Genomic DNA, 19929 nt, shown 5'->3' with positions numbered 1-19929 from the left:
CTGCAAGCTGTGATTTTTGTGGCAGAAGAACAATGATTATCATGTGGGGAAAGTTATGTACTCCTGATGTCTGTAGATATGGTGTGGGGCAGGTGAACAGGCAACTAGATAGTTATTACATCAGATCACTAATTAGTAAAGACTTAAAAAGCTTATAGAGGTATGACACCTGATGGTACCATGTACAGCTGTCCCAAAATAGGGCTTGGTGTACGCCAGCATTTTAAGAGCACTGAAAATAATCTTTTTGGCAACCACTACTATGAAGCTTACCTAACTAGAACCTTAATAGTCTATTTTAATTGAAATGTATTTAAAATGTGTTTAGAAAACCAAGCATCTTTAGCAACAGAAAAATCAGGAACAAATTACAATTGATAAAACTACCTACCTGCTTGATTTATTATTTTTTTTAATTTGTAGTTCTGCTCCTGAGTATTGTAATTTTAATGTCTTCCCCTGCTGATTGTTAATTTACTGGGGGAGGATGCCATAGTGTCACACATGAGTGTAACCCAAATTACATTAAAATTTCTGATGACTTTTAAGAATGCATCATAAAAGAGATGCCACCAGAGAAATTCTGTAAAAGGTGTAAACATTTTGAGGTAAAAAGATGAAGTGACAACTGGGAGGATGTTAAGATTTAAAGGTGCAAGTGAACTACTATAGTCTCTAATAAAGAAAACAGGCCTTGAAAGCACTTTATACCAGTAAGTATTTAAAAAAAACCCATCAAAGCTAGGCATATAAAGCTCATTGCTGAATTCCTTTGTGTGTTAGTATATCTATGCAAGATGTTCTGTTTAGTTTTGCAATGCAAATTTTTTACTGCTTCCCTAAACAGTATGCACCCTTCCCTAAATTATGAGGGCTGACACAGTATCTTCTTGAAATATTCTGCCTGTAGCTAAGAGAAGTGACAGCCCATCTTTGTGATTATTGATTTTTCTAGTCTGTGGTGAAACTCTAGAAACTTGATGACTTTCAGCTGTTAGTGCAGTTGCAATGCTTTTCTGTGTGACATCAGTAAATTAGGCTCCTACAGCTGGAGCTGTTAACACGGTATGGCTGCTGTGGTGGGAGGAGGCTTTTCCTGAGCAGAAACCCAAAAGAATACAAATTGGGTGGAGAAAATGGCATCAACAGTGACTTGAAAAACCTGCTTCAGTAACTCACAGAACAGTTGGCTTTCTCTTAGAGACTTACAAAGAGTGACTTCAATAAAAAAAAATAATTTTGCAGGTTTATTACAAAAGGTAAAAAGGCTTGAGGGTTTTCTGCTGTAAAGGTCATAAGATGGTTAATGGTTTGTAGAAGAAATCTATTCTTTTTTTAGTTGTGGGAAAGAATGAATATTGTAACAGCCATTTCTCACATATATAAATGACCCAGTGATCAAATAGAGCAAAAAGAAGTTTTTTTGATTCTGATACATGCTTAATTTTAAGGAATATAATCTATTAAAGGAAAAATGAGTAATTTTTCTTGAAGGCAATCTGACACAAGCAGGAAGCAAAAATATTCTGGCAATTCTTTTTGGAAAGTGATTCCTTTTACTCGTGCAAACATTGAGATCTGTTTGACTGGTTTCTTTGTGTTAGAAGACCAACTTTTAAAAAAGGCAGTTTGATATGTGGAATACTTTAAATACAAGGTCAAGATGTACGGGGTAAAAAGTATATAAGGAGTAGGTGAGTAACTGCAGAAAAATAATGGAAACGCTGACAGCGTGAGCTTTCTCACCAGCTGTCACCAGGTGTGCTCTCTCCTTGCTCTATGCACCAGCATTTGGAGTCACTTGTGAGTTTTTTCTTCAGGAGCTGAAGACAAAAGGTCAAATACCTCCTGGTATTTATTATTATAAAGGAGAGCCTTATACACTATAATCAACAGAGACATTGCAGAAAATCTAAAAAATTGTCCAAAATGTTGACAGTTGTGGAATCATAATGTTTGACCTTTCTGATTCTAAAACTGCTGATTTTTCTTTTTTCACTGTTTCCCCTTCTGATGCATTTTGAAACTTCCATGTAAATAATTACACTGAATATTTTTTTCTGGATATAAAACCATAATTGTAGACAAAAGAACTATTCAGGTTCTAGCCCAAAGTTTAAGGCCATTTAAATGGCTGAAGAGAAATCGATGTATTTTACAGTACAGTCTAATTAGAGCTCTTTAGGTTTTGGTTATGTGCGCCCATAGGTGTAAATATACGTATTTACACCGAAATGGGCGGATGACTGTTCTTAGGAGCAGCAAGCGATCCCCGGGGCACTGACTAAAGGGTTCCACGCCGCGGCGTGCCCCGGAGCAGGCAGAGGGTGCCAAGGGGCTGCTGCAGCGGCTCCGGCGGGGCTGTCCCGGCCTTTCCCCGGCTCACCGCGGAGGGGCGGCCCGGCCCGGCCCGGCTGACGCGATCCGCAGGCGCCGCGGCGTGGCCCGGCCGCGGCTCGGCGGGGCCGGCCCGAGCTCCGCCCCTGCGGCGCGGCGGGGGCTCCGCGCTGCCCCGAGCGCCGCCCGCCGCCTGAGGGAGCCGGCACGGCCCGGCCCGGCCCTGCCCCATGGCTTCCCCGGCGGCGGCGGGGCCCGGAGCCGCGCTGCCCCCGGCCGCGGCGCGCCGAGACTTCTACTGGCTGCGCTCCTTCATCGCCGGAGGTGGGTGCCCCGGGCGGGGACGAGGTGTCGCTGTCCCCGGTGGAACCGCCGCTGGGTCTCGTCCCCTGGGCAAGCGGGGAGCTCGCTTTGCCTTTTTCCCCTATGGACTGAGGCGGTGGCGCGGTGCACACCAGGGACTCGCACGTGTGTCAGAACCAGCGAGGAGCCCCGGCCAGCCGCCAGTGAAATGAGCCCGGAGCCTCGTTAGGGTGCTCGGGGAGGGCGGATTATCCCCGTCCTCACACTGCTGAGGCTGCTGTTGAGAAGATGAAGGCGGTGTGAAGGGGCGAGACAGCCTGGCAAACACAATGCCACATTAATGACCTTATAGAGAAAAAGCCTGTTTGTTCTGTAAGGTGTTGTCTCAGGTGACTGATTTGCTGGGGGTAGGAGAAGGTTGTGTTTATTTACAGTTTTTCCATCATGCCGCACTCTGTTGGATCTCACTCTCTGAAGTAGCACAGGGTACACGGCAGACACGTAGCCCACCTCCTTGGGAACACTGGCAAGGGCTGTTTCCCGTAAAGGGAAGGAAGAAATAGGATGGAAAACTCTTGAGTAACTTTCAGGAAAGTTCCTCCTGCAGTGACCTTAGCAGCTGAGACGGACAGTGGCCTGGGTTTTTGTAAACAGGAAAAGTAGCTTAAATGTTTTGCTAAGGCTTTAGGGGCTTTGTAGCATCTAATGGAAGCTGTTTACTTGTCATTGGGGCTTTTTCCAGTTCCTGATTATCTACATTAGAAAAATTCCTTATTTAACTGCTGATCTAAAGAACTTTTTTCATCCTGTCACTCTTCTGTTTCTCTCTTGGAAAGGTGTTGCAGGATGTTGTGCCAAAACAACTACTGCACCACTAGATCGAGTAAAGATTTTGCTGCAAGCTCATAACCACCATTACAAGCATCTAGGTAAGATGGCTGCTAATTTTTGGTTTTAAATGCAGTGTGTGTGGTTTGGGTATGTTAATTTACTCAGTGATGAGGCTGATAAAAAAGGTGCTCATCAGACAGGAGGTTGTATCTGTCTGGTCAGGCTGTGTGCCGTGTTTTGTTACTGTTTGAGAAGAGAAACAAAGCCATGTGTAAGCTGTGGTATCAATCAATGTGTTAGAGACTGAGATGTCAGAATAATCCTCAATAAGGCATGTAAGAGCTAGGCTTGATCTTCTGTTTACAGAAGGCAGCAGGAGATTGGCAGTCACAGCTTCAAAGCTGGGATGATTTTGGTGAGAGCTGTACTGCAGGGGTTCCCAGGGCTCAGACAGGCCTGCCTGCTGGGAAGTGGAGAGAGCAGAGGCTTTGTGCCTGCTGGAAGGTGCAGGTGACCTGTCTTCAGCATCTGTGTTGCATCATGGTGAGAGCAAACTCACGTGTCCACAACTGTTCTCTGCGGGCTCTAACAGTGCCCTCTTGTGCAGAGTATTTGAGCCATTTATGTCAGATGTTACTGAAATATGGTGTAACTTTTGCTCTAAAATTTAAGTGTTGTAATTTTCAGGGGAAAAAAATATTTTGACTTGGCTAATTTTGCATGTAACTGAACTTATTAACTTGGCCACTAAAGATAATGTTTCTTAAAAGTTGGAAAAATAAATCATCGCTAAATCATAAAATTCAGTAGATATGTCTATTCACTGTGGCAAAAAGGGAAACACAAGCAATGTGTTTTAGTAACAGACACAAGTGTACACTCAAGTCTAAGAATTGAAGGGTGAAATTATTGGTTTGAGTAGGATTTTAAATCTTCCATTTGCTTTGTACTGTGCCATAGTTGGCAAGTAAAATCTTCTGTTCTTCCCTATTTTGGGAGTCAGATACGATGCTGATTATTTGAACTGTGTCTGACTTGAATGTGCATCCATGTTACATGTAGGCAAAAAAGGAGAATTATGTGGATGAGGTACCTGTAAGTGCAGAGACACCGTGGCTCAGTTCATCCAAGTCCTCCCTGTGTGTTTTTATACCTTTGCATTGTGGAGCTTGTGGGTCTCGCTGTGTTCTAGGAAATAGAAACAGTAGAGAGCAATTCTGGTCTTGGCATAAGTCAGTTCAGAGGCAGGTAATAAGACATCTTAAAAGTAAATTTGCTACTAAATATGTATTTATATCTTAATATACAATGATATCGTGAAAAGGTGCACTAATCTATTCATATTCTTAGAATCCCAGAAACGAATAGATACTTTTGTTTAAACTTGAAATGAAAGTTTGTCAGCCATTCTTTTCTTCCTGCCTGAAAGCAGGATATCATTTTCAGTTTTGATTTAGCAGTTGCATATGACTTAAAACTGTTTGATTATCACAGTTAATTCTCTTATAGAATCAAACTGAAAAGTGAATCTGATAGTAACTATGCATAGCTGATAGTTTATATATATAAAGCTATGGTTTAAGTTTATATATATAAAGCTATGGTTTAAGTTTATATATATAAAGCTATGGTTTAAGTTTATATATATACTTAATATATATAATATATATATTTAATATATATACTTTATATAAGCTTATAGTCTATACATATATACTTAATGTTTATAGTAAAACTATAGGTTTTGCCCAAACTCTGTGTGATGTTGCATTATTTCCAGCAATTAAAAGTAGGATTGCTTCTTGTTGCAACAATTCTGAGATAAAGAGTGTGAGATGTTTAAGTTGTAAGTAATGAGAGTCTTCAACAATTTTATTTGATTTCCCTAGTGGTGGCATTTAATCTGTAATTTAGCATGAGGCAATATAATTTTGCGATGGTTTTAGCTTTTAAAGCATTTTTTCTTTATTTATTTATTCAGAGTTGACTGAACTGTAAGTCAGCCAGTTCCCCCTGTGTAGCTGCCCTTAGGCTGCTGTGGATGGGTAGTGGTGTCTGCAGGAGCCTTGCTCACAGTCCAGCCAGGTGCTGGGGCCTGAGTGCAGAGGTTCACTGAGTCTGGAGATGAGAAAGCTGATCAAACTTCACCTTAAGGCTCTCCCCTCCTGCAATGTTTGGGCAGTGAAAGTGGATTTTCCATTTTACATGAGTAACATGATGCAGCTTTAGCTTTATATGCTTACTTTACTTTCTTTACAGTAGCATTTCCTTGATTTTTTTTTTCCTTCCCCAGAGTGTTGAATTGCTTTTTTTGTATTGCTGCAGGAGTATTTTCTACATTGTGTGCTGTCCCCAAAAAGGAAGGGTACCTTGGGCTGTATAAAGGAAACGGGGCCATGATGATCAGGATCTTTCCCTATGGCGCTATTCAGTTTATGGCATTTGACCAATATAAAAAGGTAGCTGAACTGATTGTTTTCCTTTCCTTTCTTTCTCCCCTGTCTGCAAGGAATACAGACTGGTTGAGTGAGTGAACCTAACATTGAAACTCCTGTGTCTTATTAACTAGCTGCACATCTTTTCTAAGGTGGCTTAATTTTATCAGAATTTACTCATTAAAAATACCAGGGTAACAGGGAAGCTTTTGCAATGTTGCTTAAGGAAAAAGAAATTCACACTGATTTCTAAATGTTTGTATTGTTGAGAATAATACCCTTTCTTTAATGAAAACAAAAGTGAATTTAAAATCTACTGCTATTTGTATTGCTATGAGGGAGCCCTTTGTGAATAATGTAGGAAAAAATATAGAATGAAACAACTTTATTGTATTTATTGTATTTATGTTGGGATTCCTACTACTTCATGGATAAAAGAACTTAAACTTGAAAGTCTGCTGGATGTGACTGTTACATTTGACCTGCCAAATTATTATGTCAGGCTGTAGATAAAAATGACCTTGAAGACAAAAATGCTCATTTCAGGGTTTTGCTAGATTTGTCGACTCTTTTCTGTTTTCCTGCATTTACTGTTTCATAATAAATCTTTGCAACATCTTGTGGAGGTCAGTTGTTAGCATGAATGTATTTTAAACGTTTCTATTTGCAGTAAAAAATACCATTTTGCTATTAGCAAGGAGAAATTTCACGTTTGAAAGGTCAGATTTAGTACCCAGCCAAGTAAATGGTACCATATTTAGTGAGGACAATGGGATTGAAATTGTGATTCCCTTCCCTAAGAGTAAATTTCAGAAGATTGATACAAAGAAGTTGCTGTAATGGGTTTTGTAGGTTCTGTTCTTTGTGCTGTAATCATGAATGCTCTTGATCTGTACATATTTTATGTTGTGTGGAATAAAAGACTGCATGCCATGCTTTGTAATTGAAATGATTTATGAATCTGCAATTTCAAGAACCCAGTTAGCATCATAGCACTTTCTTTTCTCAGTTAATTGACCAGAAACCTTGGCAATATTTTGCATGGATATGTAAAAGAAAAATAATTCTTAAAGGGGGAAGATACTAAATGATCTTCATAGCAGAAAGTCTCAGTTATTTGATAAAAAGCCTGGAAGGTAATTTCTAACTTCCTTCCAGACTGTAATTGACTTACTCTGAAATGTTGTCCTTTTTCTCTTCTTTTTTATTTCTCCTTTTTTTTTTCTTTCCTTTTTCTTTTTTTTTCTTTTAATCCAGTTAAAATCTTTATGGGAGTATTTCACATGATGTGCATGTAAGAAAAATTGACTCTTCTTACTTTTCAGTTTTGTTCAGTGTCCTTTGCTCTCTATATACTAAGTTTGCCTTGTTTAACACATATTAATGATAACTAAATAAACAATTAATCTCGTTTCTGAAGTGAACAGTATAAATACTTTCAACTTACTGTTTTGCTGTGTTAGTAGAATTTCAGTACTTTGATATTTTTAATAAGAAATTGGAAACAGCAGCAGTGGAAACAGTGTTAAAAAATCTAACAGTAATTAAAAGTTCTGGGTTGAATTTATAGCATTGTAAACTTCTTGGGAACTGCTGCAGAGTTTGCACTAATGTGCTAATAAGCTTTGTGCTGTGTTTTCCTGTCTTTTCTGATATCTGACTGCTGACAATGTTCCACGTTGTGCAGGTAATAAAGAAACAGCTTGGGATTTCTGGGCATGTGCATCGATTAATGGCTGGATCCATGGCAGGTATGGTTTTGTACTTGGGTTTCACACATGCCTTTTGCTCAGAGGTAATATTCCTTCAGAGGATGATTTGGTGTGGGGTTGGGTCAAACTCCTGCAAATTTGTATTAAGTAAATATACTAGGAAATGGTTAAGTTGATGTGGTTGCCTAATTGCAATCTGTTTGTCTAAGAGTGTTCTTTAAAGAATATTTGTGCAAGCGGTGAATTCTGCGCTATGTTGTGAAGCACAGTTTTTTAATAGTCTTTTATTAACAAGTATAAAAACCAGTGGGATCAGTATGAAGCATAAAGCTGCAGGTTCTGGTAGAATGAGCTCATCAGCCCCTTGCCACTGCTGCCAGGTTGAATATAAGCCCACAGAAATAGAGAGAACTCTGGCTTCTCAAATGAGAAGTTTCTTTGGATTTGCCAGAAATGTCTGCACTTTTCCATGCCCAGTGCAGGAGATTTTCATGATGCTCTTTAGATCACATTTGTGAATGTTAAAATCTCTCATTTATTATTTAGTGCAATAGCAGCACAAAAACCTATCAGTAAAGTTCCATTGTATGGTATGATTATTTATTTGTTTTCCTCTTGCTAGTCATTGAGTCAAAAGTAGCTAAGAAAAAAACAGGGGAAGGTGAGTAACAGTGGACTGAGCTGTAATTGAAGTGATTCTTCATGTGCTTTTCCTTTGTAAGAGAGGCTAAGGACTGTAGTGACAGGTATTCCTATTTAGCTTCTTTTGGAAAAAATACTGGGATTTTTAATGCTACCTTCAGTTAAGCTAGGAAGATCTCATTATAATATTCAGACTTTGTGTGGCACCAGAGGAAAGAGAATGAAATTAAACAGTGAGAAGAGTCCTAAAAACTAACAAAGCCTGTTTGCTGAGGTATGTTCCAGAACTTGGCTGGCTTTCTATCTGAAAAGTCAAATAAAACCCCTAGATCCATAGATGTTATTTTTTCCTTCCTTTTTTCCTTTTCCCTAGCTTTAACTGTTCTAGGGAACATTTTACAATATACTCCCCCCCAAGATAATTATTATTATTATTATTAGCTTTTCCAGGAGCTTTGTCAGAGACTGGGAACCTGACTGGGAGGCACTGTGAAAACCCTGAATAATCAGCTTAATCTGTCAGTGTTGGATGGGGTGGAATTCTTCCCATAAATAAATTAATAGCATCTGGCATTGTTGTAAGCACCTTACTGGTTAAATCTGGTTTGTGTGGTTAGAATAACAGAAATAAATTAATGTACAGTGCTATCTGGCAAGCACCATCTGCTTTAGCTGGTGTGTTTAAGTACCACATACTCAATAGTTTCATTTTTAGAGTCCAGAAAGTGAGGAACTGAGCTTGGCTTGAGGTGAGATGAACATAGCAGTCAAGTATTTATATAGTGTCACATGTATTTGTTTACTAGGTGGCATTATCTGCTTCTTGGGATATTCTTTAGATAATAAGAGGCAGAGGGTTTATCTTAAGTATATCAAGGAGATGCAGGGGAGGAAGGAGGCACTAAGAAGAGCAGAGAGTTTGAAATCTGGTACAGAAGTTTTCTAGGTTTGCAAACACAACAGAGAAGACTTGAAAGCAATCAGTAATATTTCTTGCTTTCCTCCTGTGCTGGCTGCAATGGAGGATATTTTTCTGTTTCTTCCACACCAGCACCCAAGGAGCTGATCCTGCACAAAGGCCAGTGCTGGTGCCCAGGGGCACTGCCGGTTTCACGGGGTGCAGGATCAAGTGGAGATAGATAACCTGTGTTTGCTTGAGCCGTGTGTCCCTGCTGCAGCCTCCGGCCAGGCAGCTGAAATCTTGTTTCTGTCACTGTTTCCAACGTGACTGGTGGTCAACAGAGCCCAATCAGCTCCAAGTGGTGGCAAACATTTCAGTGTCTTCTGTAAGTGATAAACAGGATCAGAAGCATATCCACGGGGGAAAGCAAGGCAGTGAGGATGGGGGTAGTGGGGGAGAGGAAATAAAAGCCTATTGTAATGCTTATATTTAAGGAGACCAGTTAAAATTACTGTGGAAACTCTAACTCTGAATTTCCTGAGTCTTGTGTGATTCAAATTTCAGCTGTAACACTTCATTAACAGATAAGTAGGGTACAGCTTCTTTTAAGGAAAGACAGAGCTGGGCAGAAAAGAAATCACAGAGGTTGGTTAGGTTTAGGAAAGAAAATTATCAAATAACAACAAAAATGAACAAGTAACATTAAATAAAACATCACAGGATGATTTTACAAATTAATTTTTTAAAGTTTTCAATAAAAAAAATCCAAATCAAAACATAGAAATGTGAATTTCCTCTTTTGCACTTGATTAACTTCAAAATGACAAAGCCAAAAAAGACTAGATGTTATCTAGAATAAACTGAAGTCCCATTAAACTAATACAGAAAGTATGTTTTTGTTTTTATCTTTTTACTTTTACTAAAAGTGATTGAAAATAGTACTGACCTAGCACTATCTAGGAGGATGTTGGCTGTCTCCATTTTAAATACTATGTAATGAACAGTTCCCTACTTCAGTCAGCATTTTAAAAAAATCTGGTCTAGTTCTTCAGATGTGCTATGGAAGGAAACAGAATTATTATTTATTTGGCATAAAGAAATATTAGGACTGATAAATTAGGCGTTCTTTAACCTGATAAATATTTTTTATCATCAGCAGTTTCTGTGTATGTCGTTGCTGAAGCTTTGTTTTGTTCAGAAGATGCTATTTGGATAATTTAATCTTTACATTGGCTAAGGAGCAAATCTGCAGTTCAAGGCTGTGTCTTGTGGTTATCACTTTTTGAACTTTATTCCTCTGAATCTCCTGGCAGTGCTTAATTTGATCTCTGGAGCTCCTGATATAGTACAAAGAGCATGATACAGAGATAATAAAAACTTGCATACTAGCTGGATTTGCAATGTAAATGTATTCCACTTGTGGCTTTTTCTTGCTCCAGATAGTTTTTTATTTTTATTTCCCAAGAAAGAAAATGACTAAGACCAGAGGGATAGTAGGGAAATGGGGAGACAGATGAATCCCTGTGGAGCTAATCTCATTGTTAGCTGCCAAAGCCTGGGAAGGGAATCAAGGACAGTCTGATGTGCTTCGGTGGCAGTGTCTTTAGTGTGTGTGACCCACATCTTGTCCCCAAGAGTGGTCAGAGGTGCTTGAGGTGGGAAGTGGAGAAGGGCCTTTCCCTGGCTCCTGAGTCAGCACTGGAGTTTGGCAGTCTGCTGCTTTGGAGGAAGTGGCTCTTGGAAGGGAGGAGCTGCCTTCCCCTGTTGAGGTTATTTCAGAGCAGTGCCAAGTGCTGTATGTGTCTGAACTGCTGGTGCAGGTTTGAATCTGTCCTGTTTCACCTCCCCCAGCAGAGATTCCTGCCTTAGCTCTCATTGGTGGGCATAGACTTTGCTTTTTCAAGCCTGGGCCTGAGCTTGAGGTGCTGTGGTCTGACTTCTCCTCAGGCAGCATTGAAGGAGCAGAGGTGACATGAGTGATCTTGTAGACTTACCACGATGACTTTGTGTCCCACAGCCGGTGCCATTCCTCTTGGAAGGGACAGTGTCTCTCTTGAGCCCCAAGAGCCATCCTGATCCCTTGTGTGTACAGGGTGAACAGTAAAGCAGGAACATGCCTCTCCTAGTTGCTACAAGACAGCATATATTGTGGCTGATGTCCCAAATCCCCTTTTTACTTCTTTCATTTGTTTTTCAAAAATTCAGAGCTAGAAGACTTTAAGAAAAAAAATGAAGTTTCTATTTAAATCCTCACTCTCCATACCGTTCATCTGTGTTGTTTTTTTAAATTGTTCTGTTTTCAGAGTGTGCTCACTAAGGAGTGCATTCCCAAGCTCCTGCTTGGTCTGTTGCTAGCCTTTGTTCAGAAGAAGTGTCTGGAGAGGTTTCAGTGCAGGACTGGAAAGAGCAGAGGGAGTAAAGTCTGTTTTCTGGAGTGGGATGGCTTCCCTGTGCACTCTCAAGCTCTGTAAAAGTGCTTTACCCCTCCCTTAATTTTTTTTAAACTGCTTGAATTGATCTATTGATGATATTTCTGGACATCTCAGGGAATCCATTAGGGAAAGGCCCTAGACTGGGGGCTTGCATTTCATGTAAGTCAGTGGAAACAGTCTCAAAGGTGCTTTAGTGTTTTGCAGCTTCCAACTTTTGAATCCTGGGGGTGAGACAACCTCAGAAATAAACTGCAGATGTCTGCTTTTTGTTCAGAGGACTTTTCCAAAATCTCCAAAAGAGGTGGTTTTGTCTTCTAAAATGAATTACTGATGGGATAATCCAGAATCCCACAAACTTGGTTCTCACCTGAGAGTTGACCAGTGTCAGATTTTTGGATAGCTCACTTACAGTGGTTTTTTTTATCTCACAATCTAATCCTGATAACTTTCAGATCATTCAGCTTATCAGAGCAGTGTTTTTTTTCATTTTTTTTAAACTTCAGCATAAAAGTTAAGCAGAGCTTGTCTGCAGGGGTTGTGTTGCATTTGGATTTTGTTGTTGGTTTGTATTTGCTTTTTTTGTTCCCCCTGTTATGGATTTGTCTTGGCCTTGTGGAAAGGAGGGGAGATGATACACCTACAAAAAGAGGTGTCATTAAGAAACCATTAAAACTTAAAAGGAAGTGACATTTTCTTGACAAAAACAAGTGACAATTTTCTTTCCACCAGAAGTGTACTTATCTTCTGTAGGACCAATTTTGAAAAGCTACATTTGGCTAAATCAGAGCAGTTTCTAGAAAACAGTGCCAATTACAAAGGTTTTTACTTTCTTTTCTGCCTTTCCCCAGATTTTTTTTTTTTTTAGTTTTGTTTGAGTTTTGGTTCTTTGGTGGGGTTTTGTGTTTATTTTTGGTGACTGTGGTGTGCCATCAGAAAATGACCACTGTTGTTAGTCAACAGTTTTCACTATTCCTTCCAAAGACTGTCAGCCATGGAGTGGTTTGCCTCAATACCTAGCAGCTGGAAAGAATTTGTTACTCAGGCAAGTGTTAGAATTGTTGTTTTCTGTGCTGGAGTTGCACTTCCTAAACTGCAAGTTGGGCAGCATTTCAGCTCTTTTGAAGCAACTCTTAACTGGATTAGTTCTAAGATTTGATTTTTTCCCTTTTATTTTGCATCTTAAGTCCAGAAAGCTTTTCTGCTCAGTTTTAAGATAGAAGTGCTGATGTAACATGAGCCATTAAAATGCAGTAATGCAACACAGTTAAGTACTTCTCATCAGTATGAGCCTGGCTCTGTTTAGATGTAATTAGAATATATTTAGTGTGGCATTAGAATATGTTCCATATTTTCAGATACAGTAGATAGATACATGTATCTATACCCAGTAATGACACCAAATTCTGACAGAACCTGTTTGGAATAAAACATGGAAATCCAGTGGTTTGAATTTTTTAAAATATGGTAGGATTAGGTTTCATGGTTGCAATCCAGTGAAGCTGATGTATTTAACCAGCCTGGTTCTTAGGAGCTATGGATTTCAAAGCTCAGGTGAAGAGTCAGGCCCATAAATCTTGGAAAATCCAGGCCTAGGTGTGCTGCTTCAGTGAGCACCAAGTACAAACAAATGCTTTGTGTGTTGCTGGAGTTAGTGTTCCTGTTTACTGATTGTAAGTGATTTTAAGTGTTTCTGTAACAAAATAGTTTGTATATGCTTTTGTATTCACTGCCAGAAAAGGAAATTCTACTTTTCAAAATAATCCTAGAATCAGATAAGGTGTAGGTGAGTTTTGTTTGCTTGTTTTGTTTTTGTTTTTAATAAAGGTATTACAGCAGTGATTTGTACTTACCCTCTTGATATGGTTAGAGTTCGCCTGGCGTTCCAAGTAAAAGGGGAACACAAGTACATGGGAATTATCCATGCATTCAAGATGATTTACACCAAGGTATTTTTTCTTTTAATCTTCAGTTCTGAAAAAGCAAAGTATGCTCTTAAATCATGTTGCACTGCATTGAACATAACGGCTTACTGTGAAATAACTGACTTCATTGTGTGCACTTTGAATTTTTTAATGTAAAAAGTTATTTGGATAAAAGTTATTTGTGCTCTTGCCTTAGGCTGCTGAGCTGTAGCTGAGGCTCATGTAGGTGGGAGGTCAGAAAGAGCAGAGAAGCTGCTTTCCAAGAAAAGTAGTGATGTTACCAAAAAGATTTGGGGAGGAGGGCTGTGTATAATGCATAAATGTTTCCAGTTATAATGCTGGGTGTAGATTTTTCATGCTGGTTTTCACTTATTGATCTCCTCTGGAGCCTGGCAGTTGTCCCTTCAGTTCTGCAGGCACAGGAAGCAGAACACGAGCTCCTTGGGTAGCTGGTGCTAGTCAGATTGCTGTCATGGGGTGACCAGTGGGGTGACTCAAGACACTTTGATTTCCTGCTACAAATGCTGCTGTGTTTTTCTTTCAAAGGAAGGTGGTTTGAGTGGATTCTACAGAGGGCTGATGCCAACTGTGGTGGGAATGGCACCGTATGCAGGTAAGTTAAAACCAGCATGTGCCAGTCCTTCAGCAGTTCTGTGCACTTCTAAATTTGTTTAATATATTTGTGCACCTAGTTAATTAGCTTCTGTCCAAATCACCTTCAATGATGCTCCTTAAGAAGTGTCTTCAATAGTCAAAGCCTGGCTTTTCTGCAGTTTGGAGCTGAGAGTGAGAAAGGTAAACCGGTGGTTGTGTTGTACGTCCCAGTTTCCCCCAAGGGAACAGGGAGGCTGTTTCTCTCCCGCGGGCAGATCCGATCCTTGGCAGCTCTGTAAATGCGGCCTCAGAGCCTCCTTGGCTCCATCTCCTGGCGGCTTTTCCGTAAACGCTCCCGCCTGTGGAACAGAGGAGCACAGCAGCCCGGCTCAAACACCCTCGTTTGTAAAGGCTGAGACACGTCCCTCACTTAAAAGGATCTCAGGAGCAATTCTTAGCAGCACGGGGAGATTCTTGACAGCAATCCAGTAACTTAAAACACACAGTCTAGCTTCTTTAAAGTACTGTAGCATTATATATAAACACAGATCCATTTGGACAGAAGTTCAAAATATTGTTTCTCTGTTTTTCTGCATAAGAAAAAACTTCCAAAAGAACTGGAAAATAGTTTCATTTTGTAAATGCAGTTTTCTGTTTATGATGATACATCAACAAACAGTTTTCTTTTTTATGAAAGTACATAAAATTAAATTTCCTTTTAGGTTTTTCATTTTTTACCTTTGGTACCTTAAAGAGCATTGGACTTGCTCAAGCACCTGCCTTGCTTGGACGGCCTTCATTAGATAACCCCGAGGTGTTAGTTTTGAAAACCCATGTAAACCTGCTGTGTGGTGGCATAGCTGGAGCCATAGCTCAGACCATATCGTAAGTTGGGGATGGGGCTGGTTTCCTCTCTGCAGCTGCTCATTCGAAAGAAACTTTGCTCTGACACAGCTTTATCCAAGCCTAATTATTAGTAAGGTTTTTTAATTCATCAAATACTGAAATGCAGGTATTTCCTATTGTTTCACTTACTAAATACCTATTTAATCTTCAGGGTCTTTTAAGAGTTATCCAGTGAGTCAATTAAACAAATCCACGCTAATCTCCTAAAACCACTGGAATCTTTTTTAGTAACAATCTTGTTTCTTAGCTTGTTTGGAAAGCTAAAAAATATTGACCCTGAACATAATTTGCAGAACTTTATGATTCCAATTTACTTTCAAACCTATGTAACCTGTGAAACCATAGGATTTTAAAAAAGCCAAAACCAAACAAGTCTTCGATACTGTATTTGGCATTTTTATTACTTTGCTTGCTTTTTCCTTTCTCACCCTGTCCTTGTTCTATTTTATTTTGTCCATAAAATAAGTTAATTTAATGGACTTACACAGCATGGATTTTTCCCTACATCACTGCATTGTAAATATCACTGCCTATTAGTCTCTAAACTGTTAATTTTATTTTCAATGCAGGTGTCTTCTCCCTTCAGCATTTTACTCTTTTATACTCTCATCTGACTTCCTGTATCTTCCTTACTAGTGCCAACTGGAATGTATGAAGAGCTCTGGTTTGCTGGTTTTGGGTGTGTAAGGGGAGTCTCCCTTTTTGGAGAGCTTTCAGCTGTGTTGAGAATCTAAGCTGGATTCCTGACTCAGTGAAAGAGAGCGGGAGCTTGCACGTGGAGTTGTTTGTTTCTTGTTTCAGCAGCTGTTACTGCTGTGCTCGAGCTGCAGTTTGCGTGTCTCCTGTGCAGGTATCCCCTGGATGTCACTCGCAGGCGGATGCAGTTGGGAGCGGTTCTGCCGGACTCTGACAAGTGCCTGTGAGTATTTGCTGTTCATCTGCGCTGCCTTCTTCATGTCTGAGCTGAGTTCAGCTCTCAAATTAAACTTGGAAAGAAAGCAACTGCCGTAAGAAAACAGCCACCCCCACCCCCTGAACTACTCTGCTGTGGATTTCTTCATTCTTTTAATAAAGAGGTTTCCCTGCAGACAAAAGCTACCACTGTCAATCTGGGGTTAAAAAATCACCTGAAATAACAATGGCACCCTTGTTAGTAATCCTGTATCTCCACTGGTAAAATAGGTTTTTGTATTTTAATGCAACTTGTGGTACCTTTAATATCAGCAGGCTCTCTGAAAGAGAGACCCAATGCTTCTACTGAAATGAAGTAGAAACATTCAGTGTAATTTAATGGTGCAGAATCTGTTCCATAAGATGATTTTGCATAATAAAATTGTATTTGAGCTTTTTTGCACTTATAGCAACCTCCTACGCCCCACACATTGTTGAGGTTCCTCCAGTAGAAATGGAAGCACCATAATAACTTAAAAATCATAATGCTATTAAATCAGCTCTCATTTTGAGAAACTTTCTGATTTTCAAATTGTCTCAATCTAATTCAATATTCTGGGACAGTTTTCTCTTGGTTAGTTTCAATCTTGTGGAATTGTGTCTGTCTGAACCCAGTGCAATTCACTGGGAACCTCCTGCATGGAAGCTTGGATCCTACAAGAGCAGCCCGAGTGACCTTTCACAAACAACCTCGGTGTTGCTTAACTGTGAAAGTTTTGTTCTGTTTTCCTCACCAGCCTTTTTGTTTTTCTTGGTTATTCTCCACTCCTGATGATTTTAAAATAAATCTGTGTTTGTTGTTTTTGCATTTGTGGGGACTCCTTTTTACAGACCTGAGGCTTCCCCATTTAACAATTTTGTTGTGACCATATGGAGAGCTGTGCTTTGAAGGAGAGACACACAGGTCTGTCTTTAGAGCATGAGAGGATAAAGCAGGCAGGAAGTCTGGAAGCTTTGGAACATAGGCAAGATGCTCTCCAAGAGCATGGAAACACCAAGCACTTTAAGTGCTTTCCATTTCATGTCTGCTTAGTTTCAATACAAGTATGTGAAGAAAGTTCTCTTTGCACATACAGTGCAACTTCTCCTTTTAATAAGGTCAAATATTATATTCTCAGATTATTATTTGTAAAAGGAATTTATGCTTCTCTGCTCTTTCCTGCCAGTTAGGCAAGAGAATGTGTGGAGCCATTCTGGTGGAAAATACTGTACTATGTCTTGTAGGGCAGGTGTTTTCAGACCAACACTTGTTTAGCTGGGACTGCACCGTCCTCTTTCCAACTCCCAGCCCTTGGGCTTAAATTTCTTGCAGAAGCACAGGCTGTGTTTTTAGTCATATGTGGCTTTTTAGTCATATGTGGCTTTGCTGTGTGGAACGCCCTGGGTTTTTCTCCATGGATCTCTTAAAACCTGAGTAAATATGTAAAGAAAATGATTTTGCTGCTGCATGTGTGTAGCCAGTGATGATTTCTTTTGGCAGTACCATGGTGCAGACACTGAAGTACGTGTACCAGCAGCACGGCGTACGGAGGGGGCTGTACCGAGGGCTCTCCTTGAATTACATTCGCTGTATTCCTTCCCAGGCCGTGGCTTTCACCACCTATGAACTCATGAAACAATTCTTGCACCTCAACTGATTCTTTGTTTTAGAAGACTTTGCTGTAAAACTACACCATCAATCCTCAAATGATATCAATGAATAAATGACTTGAAGTTTAACAAAAAAAGCTTTCTGTTACTGTGGAGCTGCTGTTGTCTGACATCTTGATTTGCCAAAATGTGGTTGATTTCCTGGAGCCAGAACCAGGTGACACATCCACATAAACATTAGCTAGCTCTAAACACTTTTTTTGCACTCGATCTTTTAGGCTTCATTAGGTGAATTTTAGGAATGACACAGTTTTGGAGATGACACCCATGTTTTACACGGGTTCCAAGCTGTTATTTAGCTTTATCACCATTCCAGGAGTTACCTGCTGCTGATTATGCTGCCTTTGAATCTAGTAATTAGGCATCTGTTCTTTAAAAATTAAATGGAATAAACTGATTTGAACTCAATGCAATGATTTTGGCATTAGATCCTTGCCAGGTCTGTAGAAGCTGAGCTTGGCAGAGCACACTTCAAGCAGCCTTTTATTCTTGTTCTGTATGAGTTTTCTGTATGCAAGAACAGAAATTGCTAGCCAGGAGGGTATCTTCAGCCATTTCAGCTCCAACCAGCAAGATGTATTTAGCAGTATTGGGTAGCCTGCCATTTGGAGATTTGGGTGTACATTGTGTTCTAAGAAATGCTGTACTACACAAATAAAAGTGGGGGGAAGTTGACAGGGATGAGTGCTAGCAAAGATCTCCTTGTGGCAGGTGGTGGGGGCCTAATCTTAGAAAGCTTTTCTGTGCAGCTGCATGTGCTTGATTTGGAGTGTTCAAGGCTGAGTATGTTATGAGTATGTGCTATCCCAGTACTAGCTGGTGTAAACAGGTGTTTCCCTCCCTAAACCACGGTGCCAAAGAACACTGCATGCTGCTGCAATTACTTATTTAGGCATAGGGACCACATGCAACCTCAGAGAGAAAAGAAAATGAAGATTGTACTGGCCTCTGTAGGTGTGTATGTACTGTTTGCTCCTGAAGTCATGGTATGCAATGGACTATTGCATGTTGGCCTCCTCCTGTGATTCCTTTTCTGGAAGGAATTATTTTATACATGATTTGCATTGGTACTCTTGATTTTACTCACTTGATTCAGGAAACTGTAAAGCATTTACTTCATGTAAGTTATTTATTTATTGTAAATATTTTAGTGTCTTCTAAGAATTGGCAAATGGTGATGTTAAGTGCTGGATGGTAAGACTGATTTGCTTAATTTTGACAAATTTAACAAATTGGATTTTCAGTTATATATTCAATACCAACTTCTGTGGCTCAATTTTTTCCCCAGTTTCTTAAAAATACATATTTCTTTGAAATTTACAGTGTAGCAGTGGACAGAGAATGAAATGTATCTGGATATATTTTATTAAAATTTTTGAACCAATGTCCTTGTGTGATCTGTGTGTGTTGCAACCAGGAAGAATACATATTTCTGGAATGATCTGTTTGCCCTAATAGGTAAATATGCACAACATTGTCATTCTTAATTGAATGACTGCAAATATGCTTTTTCATCTGATTTTTTTTTCCCCATAAAGGAAAGCTAGCCAATATCACAGTGAACTTTTACATTCTAAAGTTCTTGCAGTAGAGATAAATCCACTGTATTAGAAAACTGAAGTGCCTTTCTTTTCTCTACATTGTTTTGCTGTGTGGGCAAATAAGGCAGTTCTTTTTCATGTGAATACTGTTAGGGATTATTGAGTTTTACATCTTAATTCTACTACCAGGGATGTAGTTGAGGAGTGTCATGGTAAGTTAAGCAGTTGTAAGGCAGAATAAAGCAGAACCCAGCATGTTCATGCCTGAGAGGAAGAGAAAATAAAAAGTGTCTTCGAAATTCTTGAGTTGAATGTGAAAAACACACCTACTTGATGGAACTGTGCTGTATTTTCAGAATTAGTTTTTCAAAATAAAATGTAACAGTGTATGGAAGTGTTTTAATATTGATTCCTGAATTTACACAGTTATGCTTGGAGAATGCAACTTGAAGATCTATCAGCAAACATTTTTTACAATCTCTGATTTCAGAACACTTGTGTCCAACTTTCTCCCTAGAGATTTCTCACACTGGTTGGATTTTAGATAACTTCAAAAAGATATTTAAAGCCTATTTTGTACTTCATAAACCTATTCTATTGAAATATTTATTTTCTGGTGTGTGGGAGATGTATAGACAGCATGAAAGAGGCTACAGCACAAAGGTTTAGCAAGTTCAAAGCACTTACATAATCTCAATATCACACCACATTATGACTGCATTTAATCATATCAACAAGCAACTATACAATTATAATTAAGCTTCTCTTAGAG

General features: G+C 39.5%; 1 protein-coding gene across 3 annotated transcripts; it reads left to right on the top strand.

The window, feature by feature from the left end:
* Positions 1 to 2451: 2451 nt before the first annotated feature.
* On the top strand, positions 2452 to 19000 carry SLC25A16 (solute carrier family 25 member 16). 3 transcript variants are annotated; one of them, XM_071438400.1, is made up of 9 exons: positions 2452 to 2661; positions 3477 to 3569; positions 5797 to 5930; positions 7594 to 7657; positions 13418 to 13539; positions 14062 to 14128; positions 14832 to 14994; positions 15866 to 15934; positions 17550 to 19000. In XM_071438400.1, the coding sequence occupies exons 1-9, from the start codon at positions 2568 to 2570 to the stop codon at positions 17578 to 17580; spliced, it is 837 nt and encodes a 278-aa protein (XP_071294501.1). In that variant the 5' UTR covers positions 2452 to 2567; the 3' UTR covers positions 17581 to 19000. The 3 variants fall into 3 exon arrangements, with proteins under 3 accessions (XP_071294501.1, XP_071294500.1, XP_071294502.1); XM_071438399.1 differs by having other exon boundaries at positions 2454 to 2661; positions 17447 to 19000; XM_071438401.1 differs by lacking the exons at positions 2452 to 2661; positions 3477 to 3569 and adding an exon at positions 7164 to 7200 and having other exon boundaries at positions 5795 to 5930; positions 17447 to 19000.
* The last annotated feature ends 929 nt before the right edge of the window (positions 19001 to 19929 follow it).

The sequence above is a fragment of the Agelaius tricolor genome, unplaced genomic scaffold, assembly GCF_023055355.1.
Source record: "Agelaius tricolor isolate 1412-34295 unplaced genomic scaffold, bAgeTri1.0.p SCAF_13, whole genome shotgun sequence".
Classification (NCBI taxonomy): Eukaryota; Metazoa; Chordata; class Aves; order Passeriformes; family Icteridae; genus Agelaius; species Agelaius tricolor.
This window is presented reverse-complemented; position numbering and strand designations above follow the sequence as displayed.